Source organism: Arachis hypogaea, chromosome 17 (genome assembly GCF_003086295.3).
Source record: "Arachis hypogaea cultivar Tifrunner chromosome 17, arahy.Tifrunner.gnm2.J5K5, whole genome shotgun sequence".
Taxonomy (NCBI): domain Eukaryota; kingdom Viridiplantae; phylum Streptophyta; class Magnoliopsida; order Fabales; family Fabaceae; genus Arachis; species Arachis hypogaea.
In genome coordinates this window covers 22,022,559-22,048,298 of record NC_092052.1, presented here as the reverse complement: position 1 = coordinate 22,048,298, position 25,740 = coordinate 22,022,559, and the positions used below count along the sequence as shown (strand labels likewise).

Genomic DNA, 25,740 nt, shown 5'->3' with positions numbered 1-25,740 from the left:
AAGACAATCGTCCGATAAAGGTGAAAACGCGATTCACCCAAAAGACGATCTAGATTTGACAACCACTTTCTACAAATCGGCAAAGATGAACATAGGATAATGTAAGAAGTTATCGAAAGTGATCCAAAAAAGAACCTGACGAGGTCTTACGGATTGCTAAAATAATAACTTAAAGACTGGCCGACGTTAAGAAGTCGGACCAAGTCAACCCAAGTTATAAGTAAACCCTGGAAAGAGGTCTGGCCAACCCTATTAAAGAGGATTACTTTAACTTAGAAGGGCCAGACATGACAAAGTCAGCCCAAAATGAAAAAAGTTATCAAAGTAGTCCCTGAAAGAGATCTGACAAAGATCCAAGAAAGAGGACTACAAAAAATAACTTAAGGGAGACCGACATAACCAAGTCGGACTCCTACTACCAAAAAGTTATCAAAGTAGTCCCTGAAAGAGATCTGACAAAGATCCAAGAAAGAAGACTACAAAAAAATAACTTAAGGGAGACCGACATAACCAAGTCGGACTCCTACTACCAAAAAGTTATCAAAGTAGTCCCTGAAAGAGATCTGACAAAGATCCAAGAAAGAGGACTACAAAAAATAACTTAAGGGAGACCGACATAACCAAGTCGGACTCCTACTACTGAAAAGTTATCAAAGTAATCCCTGAAAGAGACCTGACAAAGGTCCAAGAAAGATGATTACAAAAATAACTTAAAAAGAGATCGACCTGACGAAGTCAATCTCCTACAAATAAGTTATAAAAGTAATCTTTGAAAGAGAGGATTACAATAATAACTTAGAAAGGGACCAACGCAAAGGAACCGGTCACAAATACGGAAAACCGAGAAACAAGTTGGACCCCACAAATCGTAACCTCAAAGGATTCAAGCTACAAATAACAAAATAACCCAAGGAGGTCGAGCCACAAGATATCACACATCAGCAGAAAACAGAAAAATGTCAAATCAAAAGGCATTATATAAAATCTACAAAAGTTGCAAAAGCCTCGAAGGCCAGCAAAATCTAAGGATGGCGAGCTACCTTTTTTGTTTGTCAAAATAAAAGTTGCTAGAAAAGCAACTAGGAAAGCGTCAGTAAATAAATAAAAAAGTTTTAAAAAGCCCACAAGCCGGACCAACTACACAAATTCCCAGGAAAGAGATCAGCAAGCATCAGGAGCCTTCTTGGCAGCATTAGGACAAGGAGAAGGAGGACGAGTCTGAATCGGTACAGCATCTACAGTTCCATCCTCCCGGTTCAGAATCTGGCAATCCGAATCAGGTGCAACCGGAGGAGCAGAAGAGGTCGGCACTTTAGTAGAGGACACAGGGGGAGGAACAACCTCATCATCATCACCCTCATCATCAGGGACAATCTTGCCATCCCTGACAATATTATCCAGGCTAAAAAGGGTGAGATCGGCCTCGGGAGCAATAACTAAAACTTGCTCCTTCAAGTTCTCGTAAGCAGCAGTCACGCTACCAACGAGATGACCTTGAAGCTCAGAATAATCTTCCCGGGCATGGTCGAGCTCCCCCCTCAGGCGCATCACCTCTCGATAAGATGTAACGTAACTATCCTTGTGCATCAAGACTGCGTCCTCAGCCAACCTCAAAGAAGCCGCCAATGACTGAGAACTCGCCTCCTCATTCTTCAAGTCCTTCTCGAGCTTGGCCACCTTTGTCTCAAGCTCCTCCTTTAACTCCTTCATCCGATCAAACTCTTGTTTCGCCTCCTCCATAAACGCTTTAGTAGCGTGGAGAGGGAGATTCTGAGCAGTCCGATATATGGCACCCGACATATACGCCATCTTCACATGATTTCGGGCCATAAATTCCAAGTGATGGAGGTTGGACACATCGTCCATGGAGAGAGCGCCGTAGGGACCGATTTGTTGATCCACGAATTCAATAGTATTAAAATCAGGGGCATCGAGGTCAAAGGGCTCAGCAGTCTTTTGTTTTTTATTGGGAGGAGCAACAAAAGGAGCAGCAGAGGCGACGTGAGGATCTACCAAACGAACTCGGGGTGTAGGGATCACCTTCTTCACCCCGGTGGAACTCTGCACTGATGGCTTCTCGCGCACTTGGGAGGATCCCTCCCCAGCCGCCTTGGCAGCAACATTTCTGGCAGCAGTCGCCCTCTGCGCCCTCTTAAAAGCTTTCATGGATTCACTATTCTTCATTGCCTCTGCAAATAAAACAGAAAATCAGTTACAAGTCGGAAAGACAGCTACAAGCAACATACACGGATAATAAAGAAAACATAAAGATACCCAGTTCAGTTTGAAGAAGAGAAGGATTGGTTAGAAATTTCTTTGTGTCGAGATGGGGAGGTTGACCCCAGCGTTCTTCCAAGATAGTCACAAAGGCTCGCTCAGCATCATCCAACATCTCCGACGAATACCTGGAGACCCCTCACGTCTTTTTGCCATTCCAAGGGAAAAGCAGATTCGTCATTTTCATCCAGAAAAAAGGGCCGAGCTCCTTCAACAGCTCGGACCTTGAAAAAGTAGTTTTTAAAATCATGGAACGACTCGTCAAACATGGAAAAAACCTTCTTTCCCTGGGTAGAACGAAAGGAGACCCAAGCTGACTTCTTTTTTACCACACCGGGCTTAGTCAAGACAAACAGATAGAAAAAGAGAGATTGGGAAGCAGGAATACCAAAACCATTGCACAGCAATTGAAAAATTTTAATAAAACCCCAGGAATTGGGGTGAAGTTGAGAAGGGGCAACATTACAAGACCATAACAGGTCGGTTTCAAATTTGGTAAAGGGAAGGGTGATACCCAGCTGACCAAAGAAAAAATCATAAGCATATATTTTTTTTTTCTTTTCTGCAAGTTTATATACTAGTCATTCTACAAACATTTCATGATAACTAAAAATTTTTAAGAGTAAAATTATAAAAAAATTAATTTATTTAAAATGAAAGTAATGTGATTAAGTGTAATTGAATACTATGTATAGTAAAAAATTGATATTATTGAAGGATAAAATTAAAATTTATTTCTATGTATCATTTTTGTCCCAACGTTTTCGTCCTATTTAAATCCCTAACGTTTCAAAATCGTCTCAATTTTGTCCTGCCGTCAATTCTGTTGACGGATTCCTAACGGCATGACAACATTGAGTCAGTTTTGAAACGTTAAAGACTTAAATAGGATGATTGAAACGTTATGGACAACTTTAAGACTTACCCCAAACGTTGGGGATAAAGACGATACTTTACTCTAATTTAAATTATACAGGATGAGTGATTATGAAACAGATAATGATACTGAATATGAAGAATATGAAAAAGATTACGAATCAGCTGCTATATTAGCTATTGTGGAGTTGCCAATTATTACTTGCGATATGTCCTCAAACAAGAGAAAAGGACTTCAAAACTATCAGGATATCAATGGCTATTAGAATTAAAGGAAGGGAATGAAATGCGATTTTTTGAACAATTTAGAATGAGAAAATCAGTGTTTAACCATTTATGCAATGATTTGGTTCTCAATTATGGCTTGAAATCCACACGAGATGTTAGTGGAGAAGAGATGGTAACAACATTTTTATACATGCTTGGGCAAGGAGCTTCTTATAGAATGTTAGAGGAGCGATTTCAGCATTCAAGTGAAACTATATTTCGTCAATTTCATCATGTTCTATCATGTGTGAAGAAATTAGTAAAAAATATTATTAGACCTATTGATCCTAGTTTTGGAGACACACCTAAATATATTATGGATAATGATAGATATTGGCCATATTTCAAAGATTGTATTGGAGCTATAGATGGTACGCATATAGTCATTCATGTTCACCAAGATGAGCAAGTGCGATTTGTTGGTAGAAAAGGAAATACTACAACAAATGTAATGGCTGTGATTTTAATATGTGTTTTACATTTATATGGGCTGGTTGGGAAGGTTCTGCACATGATACAAGAATTTTTATGGAGGCTCTTCGAATAAAAAAGCTAAATTTTCCACATCCACCAGAAGGTTAGTTATGTCATTTAAGTTTATTTCGAGGTTACATTTATTTTCATGATAATATGTGGCTTGATTTTTGTATATTTTTTTAATGTATTTCAGGTAAATATTACTTAGTTGATGCTGGTTATCCAACTTTTAAGGGATTCTTAGGACTTTATCGTCATACAAGGTATCATATTCCACAATAATTTAGACTAGCACCAAATTTTAGATCAAACAATTTCAACTATTGTCATTCAAGTTTAAGGACAGTAATTGAAAGGACTTTTGGAGTATGCAAAGCAAGATGGAAGATATTACAAAACATGCCATTAAGAGCCAAATTTAAAACCCAGCGTGATATCATTGTTGCATGTTTCAGTCTTCATAATTTTATAAGAATGATGGATTCTGATGACATAAGTATTTTACAAAAGTTTGAAGATATTGTTTCGTTACAAGCCAATGAAGATGACGGTACTACTGTAAAAAATGGATCAACAAATTCTGAAATTAATGAATGGGAAGAACCAACACAAGAAGATGTTCGGGTAATGGAAGAAATAAGAGACAATATAAGAGATCAATTATCGGATCAAATAAATTAGTATAAATAATTAGTTTTCTTTTATTATTATTAATAAACTTTTTTATGATTGAATGTCCTTTTAAGTAATTTTATTATTATAAAAATATTTTTGTATCCAAACAATAACATCTTTTAAATAAGTATTTTTAGCTAAAGTATCCAAACATAAAATCACTTTTACTTTTGTAAAAGATCTTTTAAAAAAATGATCATTTAAAAAAAGATCTTTTTTCAGAATGGCACCCAAACAAATCCTAAGTCCGCCTATTCTTTCACTTTTTTTTTAATTACTAAATCATTAAATATTAAAAAATATAATTTCACAAATATTTTAATAAATTTATAATTTTTAAATTCATATAATTCTAATTTTTTAATAAACGTAGTCTTCGTCTATGTTTTTTGAACAAAATAATTAAATATTATTCATATCTCTAATCAATTAAATATTATCTAAGTTATAATTTAAGTAAAAATAAACAGTCCAAATACAAACTTGTGAATAGTTAGAGGTTAATGAGGAAGCTAATGGAAGCTAATGGGAGTAAATTGTGTTTACACATAGAATTATTTGCTTTAAGTTGGGTAATTGAATTTATGGATTTGGACATTTTTTATTTTAGGCCTTAAAGAAAAAACAAAAGACTCATTGGCCAGCTCGTCCCATCCAAATCCGTCAAGGCCTGTGAATTAAGGAATGCGAGTTAGGCAGTTTTTTTTTTTTTTTTTTAAAGTTTAAGGTTAGTAATTTTTGTGTTTTTTGACCAGTACTTAATCATCAAAATAAAAGTGAGTAATCTCTTATTATTAGATATAATCTCATACCATTAAAAATATTATTGATTACCAATTAATGATTACAAAATACCAAAATTACTGTTCCTAACATTTTTTTTTTTTTTGCGAACTCGCAATTCTAGCATAACTTGTTTTTTCTATGGGTCACTCTAGTGTATAGATACAATTTCATACAGATTTACAGATTTACATAGTTGAAGGACACGTGTAGTAAATGATTAGGAATTCTGATCAGCTTGTCTAATTCTCGTAAAGCCTTGTTGAAGATTGAGTGCAAGCCAAGCCGCTTTACATATCCTCTTACTTGTTCTAATCAACCGGCAACTACAATAACGTGTGATTTTTTTTAGCATGAATTATTCTTCATATAATGTGGATTACTTCTTTTTATTCTTTTCATCTAAAATATTATTTTAATGTATAAATCTAGTAAACAAATGATGCGAGATCTGATTCCCACAGTCATGACCATAAATAATAATAATAATAATAATAATAATAATAATAATTAATAATAATAATTATTATTATTATTATAAAATACAAAGAGTTACAATATACAATGAGATGTTGGACTTATTTAAAAATTAAACATAAGAATTTCATTAAATAGATGGTACATGAATTTCTAATTCTATAACATCTAGGACATTTAACATTATATAATATAACTATAAAATAAAAGTTACTGTTTTAGTATATAATAAAGTGGAGTTCAAATTAAAAATTTTAAAAATGATTCAATAGATATTTATAGTCTACACTAAGTGTAATATTTAAAAATTAAAAGATTATCTATTTTTTTATGTAGTAATAATTAAAAAATTATTAAGATATTTCTTCTATTTTAATTTAATTATCTCTTTTCAATTATAAAAATTCTTTAAGATATAGAAAATAAGGAGTAACTCCGCCCGGATAAAGGAGGAGGGTTGTGCTAAGTTTTCGACAACCAACATAAAAATATAGTCGAACCCCCATGACATGAATCAAAGATATTATTGCACTAAAGTTAGGTCGTTGCCCGGAAGCAACGCGCTATATGGCTCGAGTTCGGTGTCAAATGAGCGAGAGCCGCTGCATCGGTGCCTGGATGTAGTGTTAAATGAGCAAGGATTCTCGCGTTTTCGTGAACGGACGAGGGTAAATAAGCTAGTTCACAAAGTAAAAAGTAAAGGTCGGAGCGACAGAAGGTTGAGATTTGGGACATGGAACATAGGCACCCTAACAGGAAAGTCCATGGAGGTGGTGGACACCATGACAAGGAGGAAGATTAACATTATGTACCTACAAGAAACAAAATGGGTTGGTGCGAAGGCTAGGGAGTTAGATACTTCTGGTTTCAAACTTTGGTATACAGGAAAGGTGAAGAATAGGAATGTGGTTGGAATAATTTTGAATAAGCAGTGGAAGAAGGACGTAGTGAATGTTAAGAGGGTGGGAGATCGGATCATCTCTATCAAACTTGTGGTGGAGGGAGGTGCTTTCCATGTGATTAGCGCCTATGCACCGCAAGTGGGTTCGGACGAACAACACAAGATAAGGTTTTGGGAGGATCTAGAGAGTTTGGTTCAAGACATACCTTTGGGAGATAAGATTTTCTTAGGAGGAGATTTAAATGGCCATATTGGGAGAGAAGTGACTGGATATGGAAATATTCACGAAGGCCATGGTTTCGGAGTGATCAATGCCGAGGGTAAAACTATTTTGGACTTTTTCTCAACCTTTGATCTTCTCATCGCAAATACATGTTTTAAAAAGAGAGACGAACATCTTATAACATATAAGAGTGGCATGACAAGCTCTCAAATTGACTTCTTCTTGTTGAGGAGAGTCGACCAGAAATTTTGCATTAATTGTAAAATTATCCCGGGAGAGAGTTTGACAACACAACATAGGGTGCTCGTCATGGATTTTTGCGTTGAGCAAAAGTTGAGGAAAAGATATCATATGAAGAACCCAAGGACGAGGTGGTGGAGGATGAAAGGTGAGGAACAAAGAAGCTTTCTAAGACGGGTAGGAGAAGAGGCAAAGTGGGATGGGAATGGAAACGCGGAAGAGATGTGGAGGGAGATGGCAAAAGTTATTAGAAGAACAGCAAAAGAAAGTTTTGGTGAATCTAAAGGAATAGGACCAAGAGACAAGGAGTCCTGGTGGTGGAATGCGAGTGTACAAGATAAGATAAAGATAAAAAGGGAGTGCTTTAAAGAGTGCTCTCTATGCCGCAACGCAAATAACTAGGAAAAATATAAGGCGGCTAAGAAAGAGACAAAAGTGGCTGTAAGTGAAGCAAGAACAAGAGTATATGAGGGTCTCTACCAGTCTTTGGGCACGAAAGAAGGAGAAAAAGGTATATATAGAATCACAAAGAGCCGTGAAAGAAGAACGAGAGATTTGGATCAAGTTAAGTGCATAAAGGATAAGGATGGAGAGGTGTTGGCTCAAGAGGAGAAGATTAATGAAAGGTGGAAGAGCTACTTCTACGAGTTATTTAATGAGGGCCAGAAGACTCTTCCGAGCCTTGGTCGGTTATGCACAAGGGAAGAAGATCAAAACTTTGACTACTATCGGGGGATCCGAGACTTCGAGGTAAAAGAGGCTCTAAGGCAGATAAAAAATGGCAGGGCAGTAGGACCTGATAATATCTCGATTGAAGTTTGGAAGGGTCTTGGAGAAAAATGCATTAACTGGTTAACCAAGCTTTTTAATGAGATTTTAAGGTCAAAGAAGATGCCTGATGAGTGGAGAAAAAGCACCTTGGTACCTATCTACAAGAATAAAGGGGATATACAAAGTTGCGAAAATTATAGAGGGATCAAACTTATGAGTCATACCATGAAGTTATGGGAAAGGGTGATAGAACGGAGGTTGAGAAAAGAGACACAAGTAACAGAGAACCAATTTGGATTTATGCCAGGCAGATCTACCACTGAAGTGATATACCTTTTAAGAAGGATGATAGAAAGGTATCGTAGTAATAAAAGGGATCTACATATGATATTTATTGATTTGGAAAAAGCGTATGATAGAGTACCAAGGGAGGTCTTATGGAAGGTTCTAGAAAAGAGGAGAGTAAGGATCACATATATTCGTGCAATTAAAGACATGTATGATGGGGCCACAACTAGTGTGAAGACTCAAGGTGGTGTGACAGAGGAATTTCCTATTGGTATAAGATTACACCAGGGATCATCCTTAAGTCCATACCTTTTTACATTAGTCTTGGAAGTACTCACAGAGCACATCCAAGAGCCTGTGCCATGGATTCAATATAATCCTATTAGGGACAAACCAAACTTTTAACCAATCTTAATTTGGCTAGGTTTACTCTCTAGATTTTTACAATACACTAAGTGATCACCCAACTTAACAAGAGATACATCTCAAATACAAGATTTAAAACAGAAATACAATAAAAAGAAATTAGACATAAACTTTGGCTTTTCTCTCTAAGTATCTCTCTTTGCTTTTTTTTTTTCTCTATGATTTTTTTTTAATGTCTCACTTAAATGCTTTTTTCTACTGAAATGAAATAAAAAAGATAAAACTTACAAACAAAAATATTCAATGATAAACTATGAAGGAGATGATGTTGAACAACTAAAATTATAGGATGAACCAAATTCAACACTCTCATATATAACTCTCCATTTTAGCAGAATATTCTTTTGATGTAAAAATATTGTCCAAAATATTAAACAAAAACAATATATAAAAAAACTCTCAATCAAACTCAAATTTTAATGAAAATAACATACAACACTTTTAGACTATCAACCCACTAAAATTATGTTTGTCATCATCAAAATTATTATTATTATTTACTAAACTCAACAAGTTATACATAAATAAGTATTAAGATAATTATTAAGTTTTATTAAAAATATAAATAATAAAAACGTATTAAAATATTTTTAATAATATTTTTTTATGTTAATTCTTTAATTTTTTTTATTTCTCTTTCTATTTAATAATAATGGGCATAATATATAAAAATTAATTACTGACTTTTTGAAATTAAAAAATGACACTTAATTTGTAAAAAAATAAAAATAAAAAAATAACTAATATATATAAAATGAAGAGAATACTGAGTTCAAGCGTGAAATTTTACACTGATTCACTATAAAAAATATATAAGTATATAATTTTAAATTCTATATATTAACTCATTAATTTGAAATTTATCATGAAGATGCACTGATTAACCTACTATTATGACTTCTCATTTACTATTTTAGATAAAATTATTGACATTTTAAATTTAGGTGGATAACTTACTATTATGACTTCTCATTTACTATTTTAGATAAAATTATTGACATTTTAAATTTAGGTGGATAACTGATTTAATATCTTATTTAATTTTTTGTGTATATTAATATGTACAATATAAATGAAATAAATGTAGACTCAATACGTTAAATGTTAGTATATTAATACAAACAAATATTAATACACTTAAAAAAAAAAATAAAGAGTGCAGCACTATGTGAAATTAACTTCTTGTTAAAAATAAAACAAAAAACAAAAAAATTAAATAAATGATAATTTCATACTCTTAAAGTTAATTTAATTTATTTTAGAGATATAAATTAATTAGTTAATTTTATTTTTTAAAATTTTTCCCACACAAAGAATTAACAAAACATGGGATTGAATTGTAAGGAATGGCGAAAATATCTTTTCCTTCTAAATGCTTTCGACCATCTTCAATATAAATTAAAAGAGAATTGGACTATAACTAAATATACTATATTTATTGCACTATGATCAGAAAATAAAATGGACAATTTGATACTTTGTTGATATATTTCACTAAATTGTGATACATTTGGATCCTCTAAATTTTGAATTTTATTTTAGAAAATAAAGTGTAATCTCTCACCATTTATTTTATAGGTAGAACAAAAAAAAATATAAAAAAAAACCATTCAAAGATAAGAAATCACACTTTATCTTCTAAAATAAAAATTCAAAATTTAAAAAATTCAAATTCAACTATCATACTTTTAACTAAATGTGTTTTTAATAAAATATTAATTTCATAGTATGACTTTTTTCTAATTCTTTTGTGATAATACATATTTTATTTGATAAATATATTTCAATAGTTAATATTTCAATTATATTACACAATATAAATAAACTGATTATTGATTTATTACAAAATAATTGTTTCAATAAACTCAAAATATATACTTTAAAAAATTATTAATTATTATGTATTAAATCAGTTGTGAATAGATATTTTTTAATAAATCAGAATAAAAATTATTAATTACAAATCTCAACTTAATATGGTTATTTAAACGGTGAACAATTTTTTTACAATATTAAAATATATAAAACCGTGTATTCCTTATTAGAAGGCTTGGTTACAAGACTTTACTATCTCACATGCGACTCCATCACAAGTATCACTAGCCATTGTTGGGACAAGCTCTGCCAAGCTTAGTCAAGCTGCTCCCTACACAAAGAAAGAAGAGTTAGGTGTCGAATAACCATTCCACAAATGAAAATATCTTTATCTCTTTATGAAATAACATCTGTATGCTATAATCCACCTTTTTCTATTACGAGTTAAGTGAGTCGGTCCGATAAATTTGGCCAGTTTGCTATTCTAATTAGTTTGATGTACGAATTTTTCCTAATTTTAATATGTAATTTGGTCAACTCGATAAAAGCGACTTTATTATTACTAACGTTTTGCCGACATTTCCGTACGTGCATTATTATTATTATTATTATTATTATTATTATTATTATTATTATTATTATTATATAACCCAATAAACCAAAAACGATTTTTAGATTTTTAGTGGTTAAAGAATCCATAAAACTATAATTTGATGAGATTATATTAGTTCCCTACAATAACCATTTTTGAATCATTTTTCTAAATTAATGTGAGAGACAAAAATAAAATGACAAATAAAAAATTAAATGAAACTATTCCAGTTCACTTTATATATAAGAAATTAAGAATAGATATAATATATATAATTTAAAAATCAAATAAAGAAACCAGTATTGACAAATAAAACAAAAAGCCAAAGAAATTCTTTATTCAATCACAAGACTTTGACGGTCGCTCACAGTCTCAGCAGCCAAACGCGATTCCACTATTATAATTTATTTTATTGCAATCCTATAACAAACAGTGGTGCGTAGAGATCTAGAGATCATATTTGAAGATTTCAAAAACTATATTCCTGAATTACAAAAAAGAAATCCATGTGCCAAGGTTGATTGGCACAAATACCGAGGAAACCAGTGGCCGAGTTTGTTATTGGCAAGGGGGTCTTGGTTCCCCAATATGTTATAAAAATAATGAATAATATTTTTAGAGTTTAATTTTAATGTAAAAAGAGTTTTATATAGTTATTTAATTATATCTATTCTTTTGAATGATTATTTATATAAATAATATAAAAATAATTATTTTTATTGATATAATTTAATTGTATAATTAGATACACATAAAAAATTATTTTATATTAATATTGTATCAATGCAAAATTAAATTCATACTTTTACGTAGATAGTATTTAGTTTAGTTTATTTGGTTGAAAATTTTTACTGCGTGCAAACTTGGTTACATAATTTTGACGCTCGCATAACCTATTCACTTTATATATATATTGGCTATACATTAATCATTCACTTAATAGCTTTTCCTTTTAGATTTAGCATAATAGACTTTGGTTTTAGTTAATTACTTATTTGGTCAGTCTTGTAAATTGTAATTTTTATTCAATCTGATAATCATTTTCATTGATTCAAAAATTATTTTGATGGATAATCTATAACAACTTTAAAAAATAATGATGATAGATATTCAATCAAAGTAACTAAACTTATTAATGTGTTAAGATATTAACATAAAAATATTTTCCAAACGAATCAAAAAATAAAGTGACCAAATTCGAAGTATACTAGCAACTAGCAAAGCAAAGGAGAGAGACCCACCTAACACAATTATTGAATCTCATTGCATCGAAACTTCCAAACTACACAGTATATAATGAAAGAAAGGAAGAAGCTAAGTATAACCATTATATGCAAGTCCTCCTTGTATCTTGTCGTCACAATGAGACTCTCTTTCTTTCTTCAATGCTTGCTTTGTATCTGCCTAGCACTGCTTCTTATTCAGCCATCCATTGTTTTTGGGTAACTTTATTACTATATATATACTTAATTATAATTTAACCCGTGTACGTGCATCCATGATTAAGTTGAATTAGTATCTAATTGATCTCTTTAGTATTTTAAATGTAGTTGAGTAAGACGACTTATTTGGTATTATTTGCTATTTAGAGTTGTGTTAATTTTTGTACATTCTATTCTGAGTAATGCTATATAATTAATAAATATTATTATTTTGGATTAGCACTTTGACTAATAATATTTTACACTCATATTTATAGAAATTTATACTTAGATTTATCAAAATTTTTATACATAAATAAATACACCGTTTGTATTTACATTGATCAAAGTGTTCACTTTTCATATATATATTTTGTTTTGTTTTTGCTTTAGGGATGACGGAGAGGAACGAGGCCGTTTCAGCGATCATCCCTTAAAGTCGCCACCAAGATCACGTAGGGCCCGTTCTACCCACCCATGAATCACAAATAAAGAATGTCAAGTTACATATAACTCATTACTTTTCTGTATAGCAAGTTTTTTTTTCATTTTTATTATTCCACGGAGCTAGTTATGATACTCAAATTAATTGAGTTCCATACCACATCTAATACTATATTAGTTTGATATTATAACCATTTAGCTTCCCTTAAATAATTTGCATAGCCAATCTGCGTGTGTATGTAATATCCTTGCTTTTTCATTCGTATTTATTTATGTTATAATTCTTTGGTGCAGTATTAAGTTATTCAATTATCATTTACATCTGTACGTTAACTTATTGACTTTCTCACTCGGACACGACCATACCAAAAAAAAATCAGACATACATTACAAGCTACAATAAGCCGCTTAAACTTGAATTTACTACTCACAGTTATCTTCTATAAGGCCTAATATAACCTTTTATAATAAGAAAGGTTAGAGATCAATATTTTTATAGTAAAACAAAAATTTGGCTAATATTAATTTAAATATGAGACAAATGCAAAGCAAAAAATATTAGTCATTTAACATTTTTTTTTATATGGGTTAACTGTTAATTCGATACCTAAAATATTCAATCACTGACAAAATAGTTCCTGAAAAATATTATCTACAAAACAATCTCTGATTGATTTGAAAATACACAAAAAGAACTAAAAAATATTATATTTTAACTAACTAACAAAAAATATCATATTTAACAAACAACTTATCTATTAAATCTAAAGTATTGTAACAATATTTGAATAAATATTTAAAAGATGTACAAAAAAAATTCAAAACAAATTTTGATCTCTAAATTTTTTTTTATTTTTCAAAAAAATGTGGTCATTCATAATAAAAAATTTTAAAAATTCATTTAAAAAAATTTACCAACTTTTAAGAAAGGAAATATTTTATTTTCTAATTATGATTATAAAAATTTGTATCAAAATTTGTTTTCTAAAATTTTTTAAAATATATATTTAATATATAATTTTTTTTATCATCTTGTTAAATCTTTTGGAAGTTTATTTATCATTAACATTTTAAAAGTTAGTTTTGTCAGTTACGCAAATTTTTTTATATTATTTTGATAATTTCCTTTTTTTATATTTAAATATGACTCAGAGAGAGAGTTGGAATAATGTGTATTGTATTTTACCATTTAGATATATCGGATAAAGATCCACCAAGCATTCATTTATGAGTGTAACTCTTTCTTTGTGTGTTAGCATGTTATGTATGTTTTGGTAGCTTTGCTAGTTATGGCTAGTTATAATTGGTATGACTAGATAAAAATTTGTGTTTTATAGTGATCACAATGCGAAGGGGAGTAAATAATAAATCGTGATTTTTTTTTTCGCAATTTAGGATCGAGTTTGTATAAATGATTCAAATTAAAAAATCTAAGAAAATCATACATGAAATTATTAAAAAAAAATTTATACGTAATCAATTTCTCTATAAATATGATACATAATAAATTTAATGATTTTGTTTAATTTATATAGATAATTTTATTTAGTAGAATAAGACTTTGATATTGTTATAATATTCAAATATGACACAAAATCCTAATCAAATGCACCTATTTTGTAAGAAAGTTTTAAAATTGGTAAAGAACTGAACATTAACAACCTATTTCTAAGTAACGTGTGATGCAACATCCATTCAACAAATTAGACCTCGCCTTGTTTCCTTCACGCGCAAATTAGACCTCGCCTTGTTTACTTAATCTTGAAGACAAATAATCATATTCAAATATACATAACTTTTTATATAAGTAGATTATAATATACATATACAATGTATAATTTCTATCCCTCTTTTAAGATTATAATAATAAAAGCGAGGGAAAAATAAATAAAACTTAAACTAAAATATTATATAAGAAAAATGCAATAAAAAAACACAATAAAATAAGCTAATGAGTTATAACTCAAATGACATAGTCTTTCCATGCTCAATTAAGAGGTTGTGGGTTCGAGTTTCCTATCTTTGGTAAAAAAAAAACACAATAAAACTCTTCGTAAGTTTCTTCATCTGTTTCCTAAAAGGATAAAGCTGTAGGGGTGAGAACCTAACCATACGGTCTCATCACTGATTTTAAGAATTGTCATAAAAAAATATTTAATTAAAAAATCGTTTTCAACCTCCCGTTGTCTTATGATTTCTTTAAAAACCAATGGTTTGACCATAAAAAATGAAAACATTTTTTAAAAAAATCAGTTAATTACCCAAAAATCCAAACTTACTTTTTAAATAAAAGAATCTTAAAAGTTTTTTAACAGTATGAATGATCAACCTGTTCCAAACATTGGTTCATTAAGTCTATGCTGAACCAGTTTGATATTTAATACTTTACTAAACCACAACACAAAACAATCACGACTTTCAGCCTAAACAGCTCAATCAACATCCAATTCATCATAACCCAACCAATTTCAATCACAAACACAAGTAATGAGATTCAAACACAATCAAGAGCAGTTATGTCAAGTATAGCAATTAGCAATTAAACAAAATTATTCACATAGGCAAACCAATTACAATAGGCACACCCAAATAATGTCACATAAATGCATATGATGAATGCCTGCCCTATGGCTAATGAGCTCATTTATCGGTTATACAGCCAATCCGACATGTCCTGGTAGCTAACCATTGGACAGTCCCTTTGTGCGCGCATGGATATTATATTTGAGCTTAGAGTTTGACTCCATGGATATTATATTTGACTCCATGGTAGCTACCAGGACATGTCGGGTTGGCTGTATAACCGACAAATGAGCTCATTAGCCATAGGGCAGGCATTCATCATATGCATCTATGTGACATTGTTTGGGTTACCTATTACAATTGGTTTGCCTATGTGAATAATTCTGTTTAATTGCTAATTGCTATACTTGACGTAACTGCTCTTGATTGTGTTTGAATCTCATTATTTGTGTTTGTGACTGAAATTAGGTGGGTTGTAATGAATTGGATGTTGATTGAGCTGTTTGGGCCGAAAGCCATGATTGGTTTGTGTTGTGATTTATTAAAGTATGAAATATCAAACTGGTTCAGCATAGACTTATTGAACCTATGTTTGGAACAGGTCGCTCATTCATACTGTTAGAAAACTTTTAAGATTCTTTTATCTAAAAAGTGAGTTTGGATTTCTCAGTAATTAACTGATTTCTTTTAAAAAGGTTTGCATTTTTTATGGTCAAACCATCAGTTTTCAAAGAATTCATAAGACAACGATAATCACTAAGCTTGAAAATGATTTTTTTATTAAATATTTTCTTATGACAATTCTGAAACTCAGTAGTGAGACCGTGTGGTTAGGTTCTCACCCCGTACAACTTTATCTTTTCAGAGAACGGATGAAAAAGATTACGAAGAATTTTATTGCGTTTTTCTTATACGACATTTTAGTTTAGGTATTATTTATTTTTTGCTCGCCTTTATTATTGTAATCTTAAAAGAGGGATAAGAATTGTACGTTATATATGTATATTATATTTATAAGTTACTTATGTAAGAAGTTATGTATATTTGAATATGTTTGTTTGTTTTTAAGATTAAGTATTTTTTCGGTTTTTCAAAGAAAATAGCAATATGGTTTCAAGTCAATGGCTCATATGTTATTAAGTACATGAAGTCGTTGTAGTACTTCTTGCTATCAGAATGACGTAGTCGAAAGTGTGACATTATGATGATGAAGGTGTTATACTAAAAAAAAATTGAAGATAATTAACAACGCTATAGTTATAGTTATATTTATTTATATTATATAATATACAACACTATCCAAACAAATAACAATTGAACATGTAAAAAAACTTGATTTTCATAACATTGAATCTAAGGTTTTTCTAAATTAAGTTATTACGGAAAGATCTAAAATCAATTAGACGAAATCAAAGACAAAAAACTAAAGGTAGAAAAATTATTTGACTAACAGAAATTGGATACATTAGCAAAAAAGCCAAAAATCCAAATCCAAGACAAAGAAAATAGTTTTAAATTATAAGAAAAACTCATTGATGGTTCTAGTTGAACTTGAGAAGGGGATTGAATCAAGTTAGCTTAAAACTAAAGTTTCAAGCTCTGTTTTTGCTGTTGCTCGAGTTGCAGGAGATTATTTGAAATTATCTCATATGCAGAACATTAAAAGAGCAGAGAAGAGGAGAAAGAGGCCAGCATGTATCCTGGTTCGGATTCTCAATGCCATGAATCCTACGTCCAGTCTCCACCACAAACCATGATAGAATTTTCACTATATTTCTCAGGTTACATACACCAATACTATTGAATTACTCCCTAATTCAACTAGTATCTACCCCTAAGCTTTCTTCACCAAAGCTTAGCAACCCCAAATTGCTGTCCCAACTTGGAAGGAGAATCTAAACAGATTCAATCTCACCAAGTGCTAACCCAACTTGGCAAGGGAAACTAATCCTAGTTCATAAACCCAAATTACATCAGAAATCAGTGGCTATTTTGCATCACTCTTGCCTTTTCTCTCTTGGCTTTTGAACCTCACATAATTGCCTTTTCAAAACAAAAAATAACACAAGACAGCCATAACACAAAGATTAGAATTAAGCTTGAGTAGAAGAAAAAGATTCCAGCTCAATGTATGAGATGGTGCTCTATATGTGTGCTTTCTTTTTCTTAACTTGAAATGGTGGAGTGAAGTTTGTTATATATCTTCAACTTAGCTTCATTGTAGCTTCATCCTTTTGCTTGTCCTTGTTGCCCGTTGGAGCTGGCACAGCTAGCAAGCTGTCCTTCTTCATCATGCTCCACTACCCTTGCTGTTGGAGGAGCTCGTCCACCACCTCTGTGGTCCTTTTCCTTGCTTTCTTCCTTGGCATGCTCTTCTTTTGCATTCTGCTCCATTTCCTTGCTGCTACTCTGTGCTCTTTGCTCGTTTGTGTTTTGCTCAACCACGATCCTAGTATTGCTCAGCTGATGTCCTTGGGTTAGTGGTTGTCCTAGTGTCCTTTCTTGCTTTTACAGAGCCACACCTGTCCTTGCATGATACAGCTATCCTCCTTTAACATTTAGCAAAGCATATAACCATTTTATATCTGAACGTTGCTATGAGGATGAGCTTTGGCTCTTTTTCATTGCTGAAGCACTTGCTGGACTTGGACTGAAGCAATATAAACTTGGACATATGGGCCTGCATCATTAAACCACACATTAAACAATATTGGGCTTTCAACCCAAGTCAATGTTTGTCATCATAAATTTACCCAAAATTAAACTAGGCTCAACAATCTCTCCCTTGATGACAGACATGATAAAATAGGGGAATTAAAAACTAATTTGAATGAGTTAAGAACACTTTCCTTTGATGACCTTTGGATTGTGAGTTACTCCCCCTCACTGCTAGCATTACTCCCCCTTGATCATGGCTTTTACCTGGACAAAACTTAAAAACAGCTAAGACCAATATTTTCAAGCAATATATCACAGTAATGAAAGTACAGAGCAATTAACACTAAGCACAACACAAGATAAATTATAGCACCACAAATCATTGTTCTTAACTATTACTATTAACCCCTAAGCGAAAGCTAACATTCCCTTTCTTTTCTCCCCCTTTTGTCATCAAGGGGTAAAAGGAAAAACCTGCACAAAATTTGTTAGTGACTAGTGCATAGAGTATAAATAGCAGAGTAGTTAATGTCTTTACAGTCATCCAGAAAATTAAATAAGTCCAAAAAGTACACTAAGTCATAATCACAGATGAGATAAGAAGAGCTAGGCATCAGAGTTGGATTCATCAGAGGTTCCATCGTCCTCCCCTCATTGTCAGATGTTGTGAGGCCAACCTTGACATCCTCCACAAAGTCCCTCAGAATGCGAATCCTTCCCTTAGTTTTCTTGAGAGCATTTTCCTCCAAAACTTGGTTCCTTTTGCGCTCAGCACCATGATGGAGAAGAAGGTCCGTCAGATTGATGAATTCTTCAAGCACAATCTTCAGAATGCAGGTCATGACCTTGATCGTAGTGGAGGTGGAAGGGAGAATCAGAGGATCCTCATCAACAGATGGAACATCAGTGCTGTCATCAATTTGGCGACGCCTGGAAGCTGTTTCCTTTACTGCACCACCCCCTTTGATGTATAAGTTACAGTCTCTCGAAATCTCAGTTCCAAAATCAACATTATAATATTAAAACAATTTTGTAAGAAGCTGGCATATGGTAAAGCATTTTTGGTACTGACACAAGCATGCATATGTCTTACAAGCAAGTAAGCAAAAGAAATAGGAGTTTTAGAAAGTAAAGCAAATAGAACCAGTGTGTCACAGAATGATACACGTTGAAGAGAGTCTCACTGAGGCAAAATGATGTGGTTAACAATCCTGTGCAACTGAGCACGGATAGGGCCAAGAGACTTGTGAGTAGGAGTAGTACCTTCTAAGAGAGGGATATTGATGCACACAGTACTCAGAGCTTCAAAGTAAGACACATTCATGGTATCATTCCACTTACCCGATGTATACACATCAACCCCCCTGACCTGATAATCTAGAGCTTTGCCTAGATGGTATTTGTCGATGATGATCACCTTACCTTTGACAAAAGAAGCGATTCTCCCTTCTTTGTAAGTTAGGTTACTATAGAATTGCTGAACCAGATCAGGATAAACTTTCTCCTTGATGGACAGAATGGGGATCCATCCTTGATATGCAAACAGAGGTGTAAAGTTCAGACCTTTCCTACAGAGTTTGTCAAGATTGACAAGCTTAGGAGGACAAAGCGTGCGATAATGGATGTCTTTGCAGAAAAATAGATAGTTCATGAGAGATTGATAACGACGACAATCAAAAGACTCATGGGGAAAATCAACATAGAAAGACTTGTAAGTAATGGGGTTTGACAGCTTGGGTTCAGAAACAGAATGAAGTGGGAAGTCAAACTCTATACCGCGGGTATAGCGAGTCTGAGTGGGGCGAGTCTCTTCGTCTTCGTGAAGAGGCCTCTTTCTTCTGGAGGAACTGGGTTTGGATGAACTAGGCTGAGAGGTGTTTGGTGGAGGAGGAGGAGAAGGGCGAGGAGCAACGCCAGGGCGTCGAGCAGTGGTCTTAGTGCGGGCCATATCAGGAGAAGGGTTTGGTAGTGATAGATGTGAGGAATGAGTGGGGGATTGTGAAGGAGAAGAGTGTGTGTGATCAGAACGGTGGGTGCCACTACGGGAGCCTCTGCAAACTGCTCTTTTCTTTCGTGCCATTTTATAGAGCACTTGTTTGAAGAAGAGGAAAGAGTGGAGAGAGTAGTGTGAATTGATGCATGTAGTGGGAAGTTAATATAGGCGTAGAGAAGTGTAAAAGTTGCACCTTGAAAAGATAAAATTGCAAACTTTGAAAACGTTTTGAAAGTTACAGCTGTAACCTTCGTACGTTTGAAATAAGGATAAAAAGCAAACAAAGTTAGAAATTAATGTATGGATGCAAATGAAGTGAAGCCCAATTAAAACAAAGTGCAGATGTCAAAAATTTGAGACTGACAAAAAATTGAAGTAAGTCCAGCTGTCTAAAAAAATTAAAATTGAATTTAAGCCAAAAAAATTGAAAGCCCACTTTTAGTCATCAATAAAAAATGAAAACTCCCCAAAATTTTTAATAAAGAAAAGCCCATAGTTCTAGAGACTGCTTTAGCACTTGATGCCCATCATTCATTGTGATCAGATTTGAATATAGTAGCTTCACAGTGAATTAATGAAGTATACTCATCATCTGCCAAAAAAATCTCACCGCGATTTATGAGACAAAACATAAAAGATCTCATGATCAGAATCATTAAGAAAACAAAGATGAAGTAAGAATGCCCAATTCAGTTCGTAACTTGCAGAACGTATCCTCTATCAATGGTTTGGTGAAAATATCAGCCAGCTGACCCTCAGAATTAACAAACTGAATATCTAAATTTCCATTTTGCACATGTTCTCTTATAGAATGAAATCGAACTTCAATGTGTTTTGTTCTTGAGTGCAAAATAGGGTTTTTGAAAATATTGATAGCACTCATGTTGTCACAAAATAATGGAATATTTGAGACATTCAGTTTATAGCCAGCTAGTTGAGTTTTCAGCCATAATAATTGAGAACAACAAGAAGAGGCTGCAATATATTCAGCTTCGGCTGTTGAAAGGGCTACTGTAGCTTGCTTTTTGCTAGACCAAACAATGAGAGATTTCCCAAGAAAGCAGCACATGCCACTTGTGCTTCTTCTATCAATTCTATCTCCAGCAAAATCTGCATCACAGAAACCCACTAATTGAAATGAATCAGTCTTAGGAAACCATAAACCATAATCAGTGGTACCAAGCACATATCGGATGATCCTCTTGACAGCTGAGAGGTGGGACTCCTTAGGCTTTGATTGAAACCTTGAGCAAACTCTAACACTTTGGATGATATCAGGCCTTGAGGAGGTTAGATACATCAAAGATCCAATCATCCCTCTATAGCGTATCTCATCAACATTTCTACCATGTTCATCCTTATCAAGCTTGATATTGGGATGCATGGGGTTCCCATTGGCTTAGCACAGTCCAGCCCAAACTTCTTGACAAGTTCCTTTGCATATTTTTCTTGATGGATGAATATGCCTTCTACATTTTGCTTGATTTGCAAGCCTAGAAAGAAGTTGAGCTCTCCCATCATGCTCATAGCAAATTCATTGGTCATAAGCTTAGCAAAATCTGCACACAAATCCTCATTAGCCGAACCAAATATAATATCATCAACATAAACTTGCACAAGAATAAAATGATCATGATAGTTCCTAATAAATAAAGTGGTGTCAGTGGCTCCTCTTTGAAAATTGTTTTTCAACAAGAATGAGCTAAGCCTCTCATACTGATGCACGAAAAACTTGTCTCACAACAAATCTCCCTTCGGCAAGTGTACCGAATTTGTCGTCAAGTAAAAACTCACAATAGAGTGAGGTCAAATCCCACAGGGATTGATTGATCAAGCAACTTTAATTAGAAGAATGTTCTAGTTGAGCGAATCCAGGATTTGGATTGAGAGTTCCAGAAAATAAAATGGCGGGAATGTAAATAACAGAAAAGTAAATGCTAGAATTAAAGGACTGGAAGTAAATGACTGAAAATAAATTGCAGAATTGTAAATGGGAATGGGAAATTTGCTCATAAAAGTAAATGGCAGAAATTAAAGAGAATGGGTAAGATTAGAGATGGGGAGTTCATTGGGCTTAGGAGATGTTGCAATTCTCCGGATCAAGTTCATTTTCATCTCTTCCTCAATCAATGCACTCATTGATCTCCTTGGCAATCTTAAGTGATTGAATTACAATGTCTTGCAATTCAATCTCTCAAATCTTGATCAATAGCCAATTCCTTGGTCAATTGCTCATGAGAAGAGATGAAGTATGGTCACTGATTATACCACATGCATTTCCCAAATCAAGTATTGAGAGGGTTATAGTCACATACCCATCCAAACCCAATTTAGTCCAGCATGAGAAAGCATTTCTAGCTTGATCTCTTCATTCCTCTTTCAAGGTTCAAAAGAGATCCAAGTTTAAATAGCTTCTTTTCCAAGATAACTACTCCATTGGATGAAGATCGAAAGCTTTCAAGTAAAATCAAGAGAAAAGATAGAAGAAGAATAATGAAAATTAGTATTGATCCATCAAATTACAACAGAGCTCCCTAACCCAATGAAAGGGGTTTAGTTGTTCATAGCTCTAGAAAATGAAAACAAAGATGGAGAATACATCCTAGAACTAGAAATTACAGAGAAAGTAAAATACAGAGAGTAGTTCTCTTTTTCCAACTTCCAGAACTCCTTAACAATTCAAAGCTACTCCTATATATACTACTTCTCTTAGCTTCTAGTTGGCTCTTCAAGTCTTGGGCCTTTGGATCTTGAGTTTGAAGCAGTTCTCTTCTTCATTTGGGCTTGGCTTTACTTGCAGAGAGAAAATGTGAAGTGGGCAGAGACTTTAGCTTAGGACGTTAGGGGTGTTAACGTTTAGTGAAAATATAAGTTCGAGAACATTAGTGACAATCAACTTTCTCACTAACGTTACTAAGTAAAAGCCACGTTAACTTCAACGTTAGTGGCATAAACGTTGCTACTAACGTTGCCTCTAAGTCCTTCGCACACGTTATTGAGACTTAACATTTCCAATAACTTTGAAAAACCCCCTTTGTTCCCACGTTAGAGCCCACGTTAACTTAGTTAACGTGGCTCTTTAACGTGGGCTTGCCATCCTTTGAGAACGTTAGTGACACTCAACATTGTCACTAACGTTCCAAGGTACCCCTATGCCTCACGTTAGAGTCCACGTTAACTAGATTAACGTGGCTTCTAACGTGGCCATGCTTAGCCATCCCCAACGTTAGTGACAATGTTGAGTGTCACTAACGTTGGCCATTCTTTCACTCATCAACGTTAGCTTCCACGTTAACTAGGTTAACGTGGAAGTTAACGTGGCTCCTTGGGGGGTTGTGTGGTTGCTTCGAACGTTAGTGACAATGTTGGGTGTCACTAACGTTGTCGACCATGCTTGCTTCTTACGTTAGCTCCCACGTTAACCAAGTTAATGTGGGAGTTAACGTGGTATATTTCTCCTTAGGCCAATGTTAGTGACAATGTTGAATGTCACTAACGTTGGCGCTTCTCCCCCTTTCTAACGTTAGAGGCCACGTTAACTAAGTTAACGTGGACTCTAACGTGGCCACTTATGAGCATTTGCCAACGTTAGTGACAATGTTAAGTGTCACTAACGTTGGCTCAACTTCCCTTCTCCACGTTAGAGTTCACGTTAACTTAGTTAACGTGACTCTTAACGTGGTCAATGATGGCTTTGAGAGCATTATTGGCAATCACTTTTCTCATTAACTTTGCAAGTTACCTCCCATTCCTTGCTTCCTTTGGTCCTGAAATCAAGCAATAGAGTGCATCAAAGTTCTAGTCCAAGTCATGGGTAATGCAACATACAATTTGTCACTAAACTCATGCAAAATCCTCATGAAATAATGTAAAATGCACAATGTATGCTTGAATCAAGGTGTAAGTGAATATCTACCCAAAACTAGCTTATTTCCTAAGGAAATGCATGAAACTAACCTAAAAACAGTAAAGAAAAGGTCAGTGAAACTGGCCAAGATGCCCTGGCATCACAACACCAAACTTAAAGCTTGCTTGTCCCTAAGCAAGTACTGGAACAAGAGAATGATGAATGGAATGCCAAGAGCAACGAGTCATTCTTGTGGAAGTCATATCACTAATTTTATGGTGGTTTCATGCATAGCATCTTAGGTTCATTCCTGGCTTTCAGACCTTTATCATGTCTTAAAACACTCACTTTGCTTACATCCCATGAGACTTTTATTCATTGATCCCTTTATTGTCATTTCAGAGCTTATTGGTGTTCTTAGGCTAAGTGCTCTGTAAGGGGGCAACTTTTTAAGATAAGCTTTCAGCCAACACTCCCGAACCAGTTGGTTCAAGGTGCTAGGTGTTGAAGCACCCCTAAGGACTTACTCCCTCAAGTCTCTCCCCCATACATACACACCACAGACATATAGTTCATTTATTTTCCTTTTTGAGACCTTGGTGTCCAGCACCTCTTTGGGTTACTAAATGCTCTGTGGTGAGGGTTACTCTTGATGATGGACTTTCAGCTGATAATCTCGGGTTAGTTAACCCAAGTTACCAGGTGATAAAGCACCCCTAAGAGCTTATTCATCCAAGTAGATCCCTCACACAGGAACACCACAGAAACATATCTTAAGATCAAAACCATTGGTGCCTAGCCTTATTGCTTACTCTTTTTCTTTTGTTTTTCCACTTTCATTATTCTTTTCTCTTTCTCTTATTAGGATCTTGTCATATACTTAGTCTCATGAGTATATTCAAAGCAAAGTATTCATGCCAGATAGTTGTCATCCCACCTTATGGTTGAACCAACTTAGCTAACTTATGATCATATCACAAACTCATGAATGTACTCCATAATATGAACTCCACTCTGGTCTTTTGAAACATAAGAATTCTCTCTTCATTTGATTCAAAGGGACAAGCATACTAGTAAGCAAAGTAAGGATGCAGTAATGACATTCAGACTAGAAAACACAGCCTTAATCAATAAAAAGTTTAAAATACAGAATTGACATGCTTATTCACAAGGAGAAAGCACACATACATACAAAGAACATAGAAGACAATCATGCAAATTAAAGTGCTGGAAATAAGTAAGAGGAGAAAGGAACTTTACCACCTTGTATTTTATCTTCATTGTTGTTGCCCTTTTCCTCCTATTCTTCCCCTTCCCACACCAGACATAGAATGATTGCTTATACTCAAGCAATAATTAAAACAGTAGTGACGGGGTTTATGATGGATCATGAATGTCTTAAAATAAAGTGTGAGTATGCATGTGTTTCAGCAAGCAAGATTATGGATCACAACAAAAGCACAAGAAGTAAAACAGAGACAATGTGATTGCATTAATAAGTGGTGTTGGCATGGTACTTTGCATGAAAGTTAAGTGGCAACACCAAACTTAGTGTGCCACTGTCAATTTAGAATGTTGCAAGTACCCAGTGAAGATTGAAAATCAAATTGTTGCATGGAAACACCAAACTTAGAGTACAATCATATGCCAAATTATTAAAAGTAAACTAAACAAAGCAAGAAAATGTTACCTACGGTTGGGTTGCCTCCCAACAAGCGCTCTTTTAATGTCATTAGCTTGACATGTTGTTCATGACTTTCTTCCTC

The 25,740-nt window shown here is 33.6% G+C and overlaps 1 protein-coding gene and 1 long non-coding RNA gene across 2 annotated transcripts; one reads left to right on the top strand and one right to left on the bottom strand.

The window, feature by feature from the left end:
- The first annotated feature begins 12,299 nt into the window (after positions 1 to 12,299).
- On the top strand, positions 12,300 to 13,246 carry LOC112767389 (uncharacterized). The gene is made up of 2 exons (XR_003184889.2): positions 12,300 to 12,530; positions 12,903 to 13,246. It is a non-coding gene; the product is annotated as an uncharacterized lncRNA (long non-coding RNA).
- Positions 13,247 to 20,782: 7,536 nt separating this feature from the next.
- LOC140180528 (secreted RxLR effector protein 161-like) lies at positions 20,783 to 21,511 on the bottom strand. Its single transcript, XM_072221750.1, has one exon. It carries the CDS (start codon positions 21,509 to 21,511, stop codon positions 20,783 to 20,785), a length of 729 nt encoding a protein of 242 aa, XP_072077851.1.
- Between the last annotated feature and the right edge of the window lie 4,229 nt (positions 21,512 to 25,740).